At 41.0% G+C, this 13,598-nt stretch overlaps 1 protein-coding gene across 1 annotated transcript in view; it reads left to right on the top strand.

Annotated features, from left to right (window-relative positions):
* The window catches only part of LOC306977379 (uncharacterized protein), a gene marked incomplete at its 5' end in the record, with an annotated part of 39,290 nt that overhangs the window by 17,913 nt on the left and 7,779 nt on the right, over nucleotides 1-13,598 (top strand). The window contains 14 exons of the mRNA XM_079575680.1: nucleotides 6-158; nucleotides 451-611; nucleotides 774-950; nucleotides 1,864-2,002; nucleotides 2,164-2,351; nucleotides 2,435-2,576; nucleotides 3,574-3,740; nucleotides 4,797-4,962; nucleotides 6,866-7,018; nucleotides 8,897-9,057; nucleotides 10,898-11,074; nucleotides 11,357-11,495; nucleotides 11,644-11,831; nucleotides 11,905-12,046. Of these exons, the coding sequence (XP_079431806.1) occupies nucleotides 6-158; nucleotides 451-611; nucleotides 774-950; nucleotides 1,864-2,002; nucleotides 2,164-2,351; nucleotides 2,435-2,576; nucleotides 3,574-3,740; nucleotides 4,797-4,962; nucleotides 6,866-7,018; nucleotides 8,897-9,057; nucleotides 10,898-11,074; nucleotides 11,357-11,495; nucleotides 11,644-11,831; nucleotides 11,905-12,046 (2,253 nt within the window). The remainder of the gene's footprint in view (nucleotides 1-5; nucleotides 159-450; nucleotides 612-773; nucleotides 951-1,863; nucleotides 2,003-2,163; nucleotides 2,352-2,434; nucleotides 2,577-3,573; nucleotides 3,741-4,796; nucleotides 4,963-6,865; nucleotides 7,019-8,896; nucleotides 9,058-10,897; nucleotides 11,075-11,356; nucleotides 11,496-11,643; nucleotides 11,832-11,904; nucleotides 12,047-13,598) is intronic.

Raw genomic sequence — 13,598 nt, 5'->3', positions numbered from 1 at the left:
TGCAGGAGGTCTTTTTAAGAGCAATGGTGAAAAGTGGAAAAAACAGAGACGCTTTGCTTTGTCCACATTGAGGAGCTTCGGTCTGGGTAAAAGCCCCATGGAGCAGTGCATTCGTGAGGAGATCCAGTATCTGCAGGACGAGATGCAGAGTCACAAAGGTATAGTAATAACAAGCTGAACATATGGATGGATACAGTGGCACATTGGTTAATGTACTCACCTCTTACTCTTGGTCAGTTCATTAGTGACTCCTAAATGTCCATAATGAATGTAAGTGTTGTATGTCTCATAAAATGAGTGCAATAGTCTCAAACTGTGACAATAAACCTGATATAGCAAGTTTACATTTTTGCATATTTTCAAACATATATGAAAAGTGCCCAAAAACAGTTTCTAGTGTCTCTGTTTGCGAGCACTATCCAGGTTGAACATGTTTCATTGTTTCGTCAGGAGGGCTGTTCACACCCGCAGGACTTTTCAACAACGCTGTGTCCAACATCATCTGTCAGCTGGTGATGGGGAAACGCTTTGACTACAGCGACAATACATTTCAGACCATGCTCCATCTCTTAAGTGAAACACTTTATATAGAAGGCACAATATGGGGTCAGGTACTGCATATGCTTCATCATTAGTTTACTTTTCTTTACTGTAGAACGATGGGATGTCATTATTGGAGTTCCAGCAGTCTGAACTCTGTAATGAAATATTAATGCATTTATTGTTGGAATATTTACTTACATCTTTTACATAAGGTGACTTTGATTTTATAGCTGTACCAGTCGTTCCCCTGGCTGATGAAGCACCTGCCTGGTCCACACAACACAATGTTCAAGGAAACTGAGATGATCGTTGAGTTCATCTCTGAAGAGGTGGAGAGGCATAAGCAGGACCTAGACCCCAGTAACCCGCGGGACTACATCGATACCTTTATTATTGAGATGCAAAACGTGAGTAACTAGAAAAAGCATAACTTTAAATCAGGGTGAAATATGTTGTTTGTTTGTTTATTAATTAAATGTGTTTGGGAAAGTGGATTTTAATGTGCACACATTCGACATACATGTAAACATGCCACGCTGGATTGTAGTCATTAGACTCATTTACATCTGTTGCACTCACACACCCTCATTCATCTTGGCCTGTTGTATGTTTTTAGTGCAAGGAGAAAACGGGGCACCTAAAACAAATGCTCAGTCTTTTCATCCAGACAGACGGAAGATTGGGTCTGTTTTACTGTTTTAAGTTTTTGAGGCAGCTGCAAGTCTGCATTTATGACAGTAGCACAGTGAAACAGTGCCATAACATCAGCTGAACTTCTGGCAAAAGCAAAAACAACTGTCATAGAGTACTGCTGCCATGGAGTTATACTAAAAAAAAAACATGAGAATGGCAATGACAACTGGGAAGTAGCAAGATCTATGTATACTAATGTGCCTTTATAACATAAAAGTAACTATTGGTAATGTTTGGCATTGGTAACCATCTGAAAGAAATATAATGGTTGCATTTTGTTGCTTGCTTTGCACCAGACATCGTACATGAAACGAGATCGTTGTTGCACAACTGTGCTTTGTTTCAGTTAATTAAATGAACAGAAAGTTTGGTCCGTGTTAATATAGCCGCTTGAAATACAACAAGTTTCTTTGGTCAATGAGGCTAATCACAATGCTGCTAGGGTGTGTGTGCGTGCGTGCGTGCGTGTGTACCATTGTGAAATTTACTCTTTTTATTGCACTGAATTTGGGGGTCGGCGTTCATAAGCTTCTTGCTTCAGCCCACTCCTTTTGAGCAGAATGTATACTGCTCAAATAAACAAATAAACTAAACTAAACTGATACTTAAAGGTTTCTGTCTTTGCAGCATAAAGACTCAGATGCTGGTTTTGATGAGACCAACTTGGCTTATTGTTCCATGGACCTGTTCTTGGCCGGGTCAGAGACAACCTCCACCACTTTGCAATGGGCCTTGATTTACCTCATAAAGCACCCAGAGGTACAGGGTAAGGAACCTAAAATACACTGAAATACAAGCTGCACTAGACCACAATGAGAAGAGATGCAAATGTTTTAAGAGTCCAGTCAATGCACCAAGTCCAATTATCTTTGCAACATGTATTATATTACAGGTTGCTTTTCATTAGCACATTTAATTTCTGTTCAGAGAAGGCCCAGGCAGAGATCGACAGAGTGATTGGACAAAGTCGATTGCCCACTATGACAGACCAAGACAACCTGCCGTACACTGACGCGGTCATCCACGAGATCCAGAGAATAGGAAACATAGTTCCACTCAATGGACTGAGAATGACCTCTAGAGACACCACACTGGGAGGATACTTTGTACCAAAGGTACTGCAGGGCAAGGGCCTATGTACATTATTCTTATATTGGATATTTGTAAAGTATATTTTTGTCTATGTTGTTTTTTACAGGGAACAACCATCATGCCCATGCTGCACTCAGTCCTCTTTGATAAGACTCAGTGGGAGACTCCAGACACCTTCAACCCAGGACACTTCCTGGACAAAGAAGGAAAGTTTATGAAGAGAGATGCTCTGCTGCCTTTCTCAGCAGGTGACTTCAATTGATTTATGTGTAAAGGTGGTCTATTTTTTCCTCCAAGCTTGGGTCCTCTAGCAGAGGCCTGGGAGCATGAGATTTTACGACCTGATGCCTAAAGGTGCAGCAGTTGGTGTATGGGAAAAGAGAAAGGGGGAAAGTCCACAGCCTGAGGGACACCCAATGCTGATGGTCCGAGACATTCTTCCCTATATGCACAAGCTGTCTCCATCTGGAAGCCGGTGATCCTCATTGAGCTGGGAGTGCTTGTCCTGGAGCAGAGCTGGGATGATGGTGGAGTATTTGAAGCAGGCTGGCACATGACATGAGTTCAGGGACGTGTCAAAATGTCCGTTCCTCAGGCCAATGGGCCTTGTGGAGGTTCAGCCGTCTGAACAATTGCTCCTGCCCATGGATGGAGACTGCAAGAAGGGTCTTTGTTTTTTGACGAAGTGGCCTCTGTGTTGTGGGGGGCGGGTTGGAGCTCTTGATGGTGGAATGAGTGAAGGTATTGAGGGTAGTGGTGGTGTCTGAAATGTCCAAAAAGGTGTCAGGGGTTGGTGGCTGATCGAAGCATTAATAATGGGTGTTGAGACCTTGATGAGCCTTCATGAGTCTTCGGCAGTCAATTGCAGCTGGACTTTTGAAATACAAATACTTAGAACTGAAGCTTAGTCTTTGAATTCTTCTTACAGATGCTTTTCTCTTTGTTGGTACAGATCGTAAAATAATTAAACTTGGGACAACAAGATCTGGTTGTTTTCCTGACATTTTAACATTTAACATTTAAAAACTACATTCATATTTGTCTTTCTGAGAGAATCATTTTGACAAGAGAGAATACATTTGCCAGTTGTAAAAATAGACTACATCTTGCATGTTTGGCTCTCCTACAATAAATGGCTTCCGTATAGTCTTTATCTAGTGAGTGACGAAAAATATAAAAAAAAATGCAGAAAATATCAGAGCTAGTCTTCCTTTATTATTGCTGATGATGAGTGTTGTCTTTCAGGGAAACGCGTGTGTCTGGGTGAGGGCCTCGCTAAGATGGAGTTGTTCCTGTTTCTGGTTGGTTTGCTGCAGAGGTTTTCTTTCTACGTCCCAGACGGAGTAGAGCTGAGGACCGACGGCATCACTGGGTTCACACGTGTCCCACACCCCTTCAAAGTCCACGCCAAAGTCCGCTAAAACAGATCCAGTCTTCAGCACTTCCTCTACAATCCTGTTTTTAGTCCAATAAACTAGTATGAACACATAGTATGTGCACTTTATTTTTTCTTGACAAACCTACAGATCTGCCTGAATTTGAACTGGACCTGGAAACTTGTGAACTCGCTCACACAAAAGTCTGAAGCTTGTGCTCGATAATGTGAACTTTGCCTTTGTCTTTCACCTACTTGGCTTGGTCATCGTTATGTAACGTAGACTGTGGTTTAGGTTGGTCTACTCTAAGTTGGTCTAGTAAAAGTGCAAGATTTACAAGATCAAATTAAATATTAAACTTCATATGAATAAAAATAAACCGATTAGCAAACTTTCTTTTTTTTTTTTTTTCTTTCTTTCTTTCTTTCTTTCTTTCTTTCTTTCTTTCTTTCTTTCTTTCTTTCTTTCGGAATAGCTGAGGATACTTATTTTTCAGATTTTACACTGGGCCCATTAATTTAAACTTTGTGTTGATAATACTTGTTGTAACCATTGTTTAAAAGCAACAACGAGTGCATTAAAACAGTTAACCTATGCAGTTAACAAGTGGATTAAATGTGGGAGGAGCTCCATAGGTTCTTCCTCTAAATATTGAGAGCTGGTTCTCTCCAGTATCACATTGACCTTTTCAACATGTGGCTCGACAATTTGCTGCTGAGTTTGGATTTAAAGTCAATTTTGCTGTTTTTGGTGCTGTTTGTCCTGATAGCAGACTATGTTAAAAACAGGAATCCTCCAAATTACCCTCCTGGACCACGCGCCCTGCCTATTTTGGGAAACTTCCTGGATTTTGACAGTAAATATCCTCACCTGGGCTTTTCCAAGGTAAGCTTCATATTGACCTGTTTTCACTGTAGTTTGACAGTTGTGGATGCAGGATGTAGGTTTGTGAATTTAGGAGAGATGTATTATTATATTCCTTCAGCTGGAGCAAACAAGGGAATTTGAAACAAAAGCTGTTGTTAATTCTCATTTTGGAAATAATGCATTTAATAAAACTGGTTATAACTCTCTGTTATTGTTATTTCACAGCTGGCTGAAGTCTATGGAAATGTCTTCAGCTTTCGATTTGGCAGCAATAAGCTTATCTTCATCTGTGGATACAAGATGGTGAAAGAAGCCTTGGTGAACCAAGCTGATATTTTTGTGGATCGTCCCTTCAGCCCAATGTTTGACAGGTTTTACTCAGGAACAGGAGGTTATGACCTTTCTATTCTGCTTCTCTGCTTCTGGCAAAATACCATAACACTGTATTTATCTTGTACTCCTACCTTATATTTATTATTGGAATGCCCCTTGAAATGTGGCATCTCATTCTCCATCAAACACAATTAGCAAAACAGGCACATAGGCGTGCGTTTGCTTCTTTGCTTCTTTTCTTGTCACTGGAAATAAGTCAGTAAGTGGTCATTGATGAGCAGCAGGAAAGTAAAGATTTGAGCACGTTAGAATGGTCTGAATGACCATAGCTGGATTGTGTGATCTTAAATTGGAAGAAGTTATTACATGTTCTATACAAGGTTGTTGTGCATCAAGCTGCTTTATTAGCGTCTGATTAGAACATTTATTGCCATTCGTCTAATAGAACCTAAATTTATCTATTTTACAGTATGCATGAAGCCACCCAGCATTTCCATAGGAGTGGACCGGAGCGGTGTGAGGGTGTTTCCGCAGTTCGCAAAGGGGGGTCCAAACTGCTCCAGCCTGGGACCACTTCAGCCCTGGGGTCTGGAGCAGTTTGGACTAGACCGGTTTAGGGGGAAGGGGGCGGGGGACATGTCACCATGCTGATTGGTCAGGCATTCACAAATTTAAAACAGGCTCTATCATGACTTGTTCACAGAAAATACAGGCATTTTTTGCCTTCTCTACTCATAGCCTACATGCCTGATTTTGAAAACATTCAATAAAATTATGTATTTTTCCTCATTTATGCCAGTATGTGGGTTTTGTGTGTGTTGAGTGTTCCTCCCAATTAAATCTACTTTGGGTTAAGATAAGATATATCCCGAAGGAAATTCATTTGCCAGGAGGAGCAGCATCAGTCCACAGTGCATTTTTCCAGTAGTGCTGTGGAGCATCTAAGAGCTCTTTTGCACTGTTGCCTCAGGGCCTGGACAACTTGCTATCATCAATAGAATATATAAAATAAATAAATTCAAAGATATTTTGCAGAACAGCGTGGAATAAGTGTGAAATAGCTGGCTGACCCTTCTTTTGCAGCAATAACTGCTTTTCTGTAGTTGCAGATTAGACGCTCACAACGATCAGGATGAATCTTGGACCACTACTCTTTACAATAGTCCAGGATGCTCCTGTTCAAATATAAACACAAACAAAGGACTTTTGAAAAGTACAGAGAAGAAGAAAGAGTGTTGCCAATAGGGGGAGCAGTAGGAGCAATTTGCATTCTATTAATTAAGGAAGAGTGTCTCTGAACTGTTGTCATTCCATTGCTCAAAATTGCAAATAGAGAATAAGGGTAGGCGAGCTATGAATGTGTTCCAGGCATGTCCTATTGGGAAGAGGCCTGGTGGAAGGCCCAGGACACACTGGTAGGACTATGTCTCCGAGCTGGCCTGGTGTCGCCTCGGGGTCCCCTCAGATCAGGAAGTCTGGGCATCTCTGCTGAGACTGCCTCCGCTTACATATTTTTTTTCCTAAGACTGTTTAATATAAAAGGCATAATATAGAATAACTTTTTTTTTTTTGTGGGTGAGTGCTCTGCCCCACCTAATGGTCAAACTTTGATGTGTTTTGATGCAGGACTAAAGCACAGTGATATCAGCCGGTGGTTGTTGCCTGCCACATGAATATAAATGTCCTTGGCCACCCCCATGACGACCCTAAAGTCACTTGAAACACAAACCTGCGGGGCTGCCCCTTCCTTGATTAACCGATCTCAAGTGAACCGAACTGGTCCGGTCCTGTCGAAATCCTCCTATAGGTTTCAAACTTAGGACCTTCTTACTGTGAGGCAAGAGTAGAAACCTGTGGCACCAGCTCTAATCTCTCTGGACCATGACTAAAGAGAACTCTTAACCACCACCCCTGTGCTAATGTGTCCTATTACTCAACCTACATTGCGTCTTTTGCTGCAGGAGGTCTTTTTGCGAGCAATGGTGAAAAGTGGAAAAAACAGAGACGTTTTGCTTTGTCCACATTGAGGAGCTTCGGTCTGGGCAAAAGCCCCATGGAGCAGTGCATCCGTGAGGAGATCCAGTATCTGCAGGACGAGATGCTGAGTCACAAAGGTATTGTAATAACAAGCTGAACATATGGATGGATACAGTGGCACATTACATGCAAAGTGAGATGTAGCCTTTATTTGTTATCATTTTGATTATTATGGCTCACATCTTAAAAATCCCAGAAAATTAGAACATTTTGAAAAAGGACTATAAGCCACAATCATCAAAATTAAAACAAAGGCTTGACATACAGTGCCTCTCGTAAGTATTCATACACCTTGAGCTTTTGCACATTTTGTCATGTTTACAACCCTAAACATAAAGATTTGATTTTGATTTTTTTACTGAACGTTCACACAAAAGTAACAAACAACTGTAAAGTGAAAGCAAAATGATACATGATTCTGTTATTTTTCAAAAAATAGAAAAGTGAAAAGTGGGGCGTGCATAAGTATTCATACAGCATTTTCTGAGTGCATTAAATTGCCTTTAAAACATTTCTAATGACTCCAGAATGTTCACACCTTGGCCTAACGGTTAAATAGAGGCCACCTGTGTGTAATCTACTCTCAGTATAATTTCAGCTGTTCTTTTAGGCCCTCAGAGCTGTGGTCGGAGTGTATTGGTCACTAAACAACATCATGAAGGTCAAGGAGCACCAGAGAGGTCAGGGATAAAGCTGTGGAGAAGTTTAAAGCAGCGTTAAGTTATACAAAGATTTCCCAAGATTTAAACATCTCCCAGAGCAACTGTTCAATCCATCATTCAGAAATGGAAAGAGTATAGCACCACTGCCAACTTACCAAGATACGGCTGTTCACGTAAACTAACAAACTGAACAAGGAGAGCACTGGTGAGAAATGCAACCAAGTGCCCCAAGATAACTCTGGAGGAGCTGTGAAGTACTGCCGCTGAGCTGGGGGAATCTGTACATGGGAAAGTCGTACTCTACACAAATCTGGCCTTCATGAACGAGTGGAAGAAGAAAGCCATTATTGAAAGGAGGCCACAAGAAATCCCGTTTGAAGTTTGCTAGAAGTCATATGGAGGACACAGCTCCATGTGGAAGAAGGAGCTTTGGTCAGATGAGAGAAAATTGAACTTTTTGGCCCAAATGCAAAACGTTATGTATGGAGCAAACCTAACACTGCTCATGGTCCTGAGTGCACCATCCCCAGTTTAAAGTATACAGGGGGGAGCATCATGCTGTGGGGCTGCTTTTCCTCAGCAGGGACTGGGGAGATTGTAAGAATAGTTGTGAAGATGGATGGAGCCAAATACAAAGACAAAATGTCAGTCTCTACATGTGCAAATCTTGTAAAGTCAAACCCAAAAGACTTGTGCTGTTATTACAGCAAAAGGGGGTTCCACAAAGTTTTCATTCATGCTGTATGAATACTTATGCACGCCCCACTTTTCACTTTTCTATTTTTTGAAAAATAACAGAATCATGTATCATTTTGCTTTCACTTCACAGTTGTCTGTTACTTGTGTGTGAACGTTCAGTAAAAAAATAAAAATGAAATCTTTATGTTTATGGTTGTAAACATGACAAAATGTGCAAAGGTTCAAGGTTTATGAATACTTTCGAGAGGCACTGTATGTCACTTTGCATGTAATGAGTCTATGTCATATATTAGTTTCACATTTTAAGTTGAATAATCCGTTTACTTATATGACAAGCACTTTCCTCTTAGTGTGCAACAATAAGTCTTGGCCAGTTCATAAATGCCTCCTAAATGTCTATAATGAATGTGAGTGTTGTATGTCTCAAGAAAGGAGTGCTGTAGTTTCAAACTAAGTGTGACAATAAACTTGATATCGCGAGTTTGCGTTTTCGTTTCATATTTTCAAATATTAATGAGAAGTGCCCAAAAACAGTTTCTAGTGTCTCTGTTTGCGAGCACTATCCAGGTTGAACATGTTTCATTGTTTCGTCAGGAGGGCTGTTCACACCCGCAGGACTTTTCAACAACGCTGTGTCCAACATCATCTGTCAGCTGGTGATGGGGAAACGCTTTGACTACAGCGACAATACATTTCAGACCATGCTCCGTCTCTTAAGTGATACTATTTATATAGAAGGCACAATATGGGCTCAGGTACTGCATATGCTTCATCATTAGTTTACTTTTCTTTACTGTAGAATGATGGGATGTCATTGGAGTCCCAGCAGTCTGAACTCATTAATATTCTGTACAGTTTTTAAATACTGAGATATGTTCTTACCTTACCTTAGCTTAGGCGAGTTGATATGTAGCTGTCTGGTCTTTACGCATGTCCTGAGTCACATAAACAGAGCACAGAAGGCGTCTTCTCCTCAATGGGGCCAAACGGAGGTGAATTTAGAAGCAGCCACGCTCTTCCACATTTTCCCTATTTAAGTTTGGCCGAACCTCACGATTGTAGTGAAGTAAATGGTTTGTTTTGCAAATGCCAATGTTTTACATTTGGTGGTGGTACATCTGGTGTGGCTTTGTCACCCACCATTACCCCAGGATGACAAGCCGCGACCCCAATAAGATATTGTTATTTGCCATATATCGCATAAAACATAGCATTTTCCACACGTTTTTATTGAACAAGCTGTAGATATGCTTTTAAGAGCTCAAAACAACCCAATAACATTAATTTTAACAGACTCAGATGGGAAATATTTTTTTTTAAAAAGTTCCAGAGGCTTGCGACTTTTGGCTCCTGACCCAACAGTTGAGAATCACTGTTTTACTTTACATGACCAAGTGGGATGTTTTACAAGGAAAGTTTTAAAATACTGACACTATTTCTTGCATTTTTAGAGAACCTTAACTGGTATTTGATCTGGCATAATAATATTTTTCTAATTCATGGCCATAAGTTCTGTGCTGGCGGGCTGGACTTGGCTCCCGGGCCAGACGTTGCCTACCCCTGCTATAGACAGGTACATATCCACTCGTCTCAGCTCAGGTAAGAACATATCTCAGTATTTAAAAATGGTGGCCTCTTCCTTTAAAGGGCATATGACAGATTTTAATGCTATTGAAAATATGTCTTCTTTAGATGGATAATATCAGTTGTAAGTTCATCAGTTGCATAAGGGCATCAGGGAAACAGCTATTTTAATTCATAAGAAGAAATGATTGGCAGAAAAGTTGTTTTTATTTTTAAGCTACTGACAGGATGTGACATAGAAGAAGGTAACATTCCATAGCAGTTTGACTCACTCATTTCCCACTTACAGCAGACCAATACGGCCCGCGGGCCGCATCCGGCCCGCAAGAGGATTCAGTCCGGCCCACAACTTATAGAGCATAAATTCATAAGTATGTCAAAAATGTTTTTCTTTAATTACATTAATGCTCACTCCAGCCACTAGGAGGCAGATTAATAAGAAGAAAGAATAAAATGAAAGAATTCCACAGGTGTCAAGCAGAGGGCACTGACATAATAAGAAATCAGGATATAAACAACACATTGTGTGACTTGCAAGTGGGAAATGGACAGTCTGCCCCTGGGCAGCTGTGGCTACAATAGTAGCTTGCTACCACGCAGTGTGGAGTGAATGCATATTGGCTACAGTGTAGCAGAGACTTGTGATACAGGCTTGAAAAGTGCAAGTCGTTTTTATGAGGCTACAGTCATTATTATTCATTTATTGATCCTCAATGTATTTTCCCAATCAAAACATTTTTTTTTATAATTTTGGAGCTTTTATTTATAGATCCCTGACTTACAGCAACATGGTTGCACGGCAACAGTTTAAAATTGTTTACCTTCTTCTATATCACTTCCTGTCAGTGTCCAATAATAACATCACAAAAATGAACAAACTAAAGAAACCTGGGTAAAATCTTTAGCAAAATCTTAAATATAGTCGTGCTAACTATGTTTCAGTAAAAATTGCGTCTAATGTGTGATATGCACTAACATAAGGGTGATACAACGATGACTTTGATTTTGTAGCTGTATGAGGCGTTCCCCTGGCTGATGAAGCACCTGCCTGGTCCACACAACACAATGTTCACGGACACTGAAATGATCCATAAATTCATCTCTGAAGAGGTGGAGAGGCACAAGCAGGACCTAGACCCCAGTAACCCGCGGGACTACATCGACGCCTTTATTATTGAGATGCAAAACGTAAGTAAATAGAAACAGCAGAAGGGAACAAGAGAGAAGTAGCTTTATCATCAAGTATCAAGTTGCTGAACCAGTTTTGTAGACAGTCAGATTTATTATCAGTTTGGTAGATGTTTACTTTAAATTATTCGATTTTGGTCGGAGCGAATGTAGCCGTAGATTTATGTTCAGTAGCACAGTGAAGCAGTGCCATAACATCAGCTGAACTTCAGGCCAAAGCAAAAACTACTGCCATAGAGTACTGCTGCCATGGAGTTATACTTATAATTTCTGTTTATGCAGCATAAAGACTCAGACGGTGGTTTTGATGAGACCAATTTGGCGTATTGTTCCATGGACCTGTTCTTTGCTGGGACAGAGACAACCTCCACCGCTTTGCAGTGGGCCTTGATTTACCTCATAAAGCACCCGGAGGTACAGGGTAAGGCACCTAGAATACACTGGTATATAAGCTGCACCAGACCACAATGAGAGGAGATGCCTATGTTTTAAGAGTCCAGTCCAATTATTTTTACAACATGTATTATATTACAGATTGCTTTTTATTAACATATTTAATTTCTGTTCAGAGAAGGCCCAGGCAGAGATTGACAGAGTGATTGGACAAAGTCGATTGCCCACTATGGCAGACCGAGCCAACCTGCCGTACACCGAGGCCGTCATCCACGAGATCCAGAGAATAGGAAACATACTGCCACTCAATGGAATGAGAACGACCTCTAGAGACACCACACTGGGAGGATACTTCGTACCAAAGGTACTGTAGGGTACTGCAGTTTTCTTATATTGAAGATTTGTAAAATATATTTTTGTCTATGTTGTTTTTACAGGGAACAACCATCATGCCCATGCTGCACTCAGTCCTCTTTGATAAGACTCAGTGGGAGACTCCAGACACCTTTAACCCAGGACACTTCCTGGACAAAGACAGAAAGTTTATGAAGAGAGATGCTCTGCTGCCTTTCTCAGCAGGTGATTTTCAACATATTTTTGCTTCTTATAGACTTTTATTACAAAAAATACAACTTTAAAATAAAAGATGACATACTTTCTTACATATAGATGTTTTTATATTAGGGTCATTCCGTCCCCAACTCACCCAAATTCTCAGAATCTTCCCAGGTGACCCTCTCAGATTTGGATTACAATTTTTTTTCTTGAGTTCCTCCACATGTGTAATGAACACATGCAGAGTGATTTGCTCTAACTCCCAATATGTTTTATTTTTTATTTTTTTTAAAGCAATTTACAAAACAGGGAGTTGTAACCTACCTTTTGCTCGCGGGTGCGTTTGGCATTTGTGAGCTCTACTCAGGAATGGAAACATTCTACTCGTTGAGAATTATGGGATCTACTAAAACCCCTGAATATATTTTGCTGCTTGTAAGTCTATTATCACAGAAAAACAGTTTGATCAAAATGAATAAACTTCTAGATATACTTACAGATATCTTGTAATATACAACACTACCAAGCTAGTGATTCACTTCTAATGGCTGGTCCTGAGTGATGGTGGTGCCCAGAAAGTGGAAGGAGTCCACTATGGAGATGGAGGAGTCTTTTCAGGGCGAGGTGGGATGGTTGGGCTGTGACTTTCCTGAGTTCCACAATCATGTCACTGTTTTCTGGGCATTCAGCTCCAGGTTGATGTGGCTGCTCCAGGAAACCAGCCAGTCCACCTCCCTCCTATCCTGTCAGCGTACCCATCATCTTCTGAAATGAGCCTGATGAGGGTGGTGTTGTCCTGGGAAAAGAGAAAGGGGGAAAGTCCACAGCCCTGAGAGACCCTAATGCTGGTCAGGATGTCCGAGACATTCTTCCCCAGATGCACAAGCCGCCTCCATCTGGAGGTCAGTAATCCACATTGGGAGTGCTTTTCCTGGAGCAGATCTGGGAGGATAGTGTTGAAGGCAGAGCTAAAGTCCACAAACAGGATCCTGCCGTAGGTTCCCGAGAGTGTAGATGCTGCAGGATGACGTTGAGGGCCACGTTGACATCACCTACAGACCTGTTTGCTCTGTAGGTGAACTGCAGTGGGTACAGAGGGGGCGGTGATGGTCTTGAGGTGAGGGCAGGACAAGGTGCTTTGTGGCTTTCTTGGAGACAGGGATGATGGTGGAGTATTTGAAGCAGGCTGGCACATGACATGAGTTCAGGGAGGTGTCAAAAATGTCCGTATAGACAGAAGCAAGCTCTTCCGCGAAGTGTCACTGGCTGGAGGTGTGACAACCAAAATTCAAAGATTTAAAACTGAAGCTATGTCTTTGAATTCCTCTTACAGATGCTTTTCTCTTTGGTGGTACAGTAATAACAGATCGTAAAATTAATTAAACTTGGGACAACAACTATTACTATATAATAGCATATATAATATAATATATAATATATATTACTATAACTGCTGCTATTTTGTTCCTTTTTAAAATGTGTTTACGCAATTACAGTCTATTTGAGAATTGTACATGCTTGAAAGCCCCGGTCAGACCCTATTAACAAGTTCAACAACCCAATGTGGACCCCGCAT

Source organism: Gobius niger (assembly GCF_951799975.1).
Source record: "Gobius niger genome assembly, chromosome: 17".
Classification (NCBI taxonomy): domain Eukaryota; kingdom Metazoa; phylum Chordata; class Actinopteri; order Gobiiformes; family Gobiidae; genus Gobius; species Gobius niger.
The sequence above is the reverse complement of the archived record's forward strand: the minus strand, read 5'-3'. Positions and strand labels throughout refer to the sequence as shown.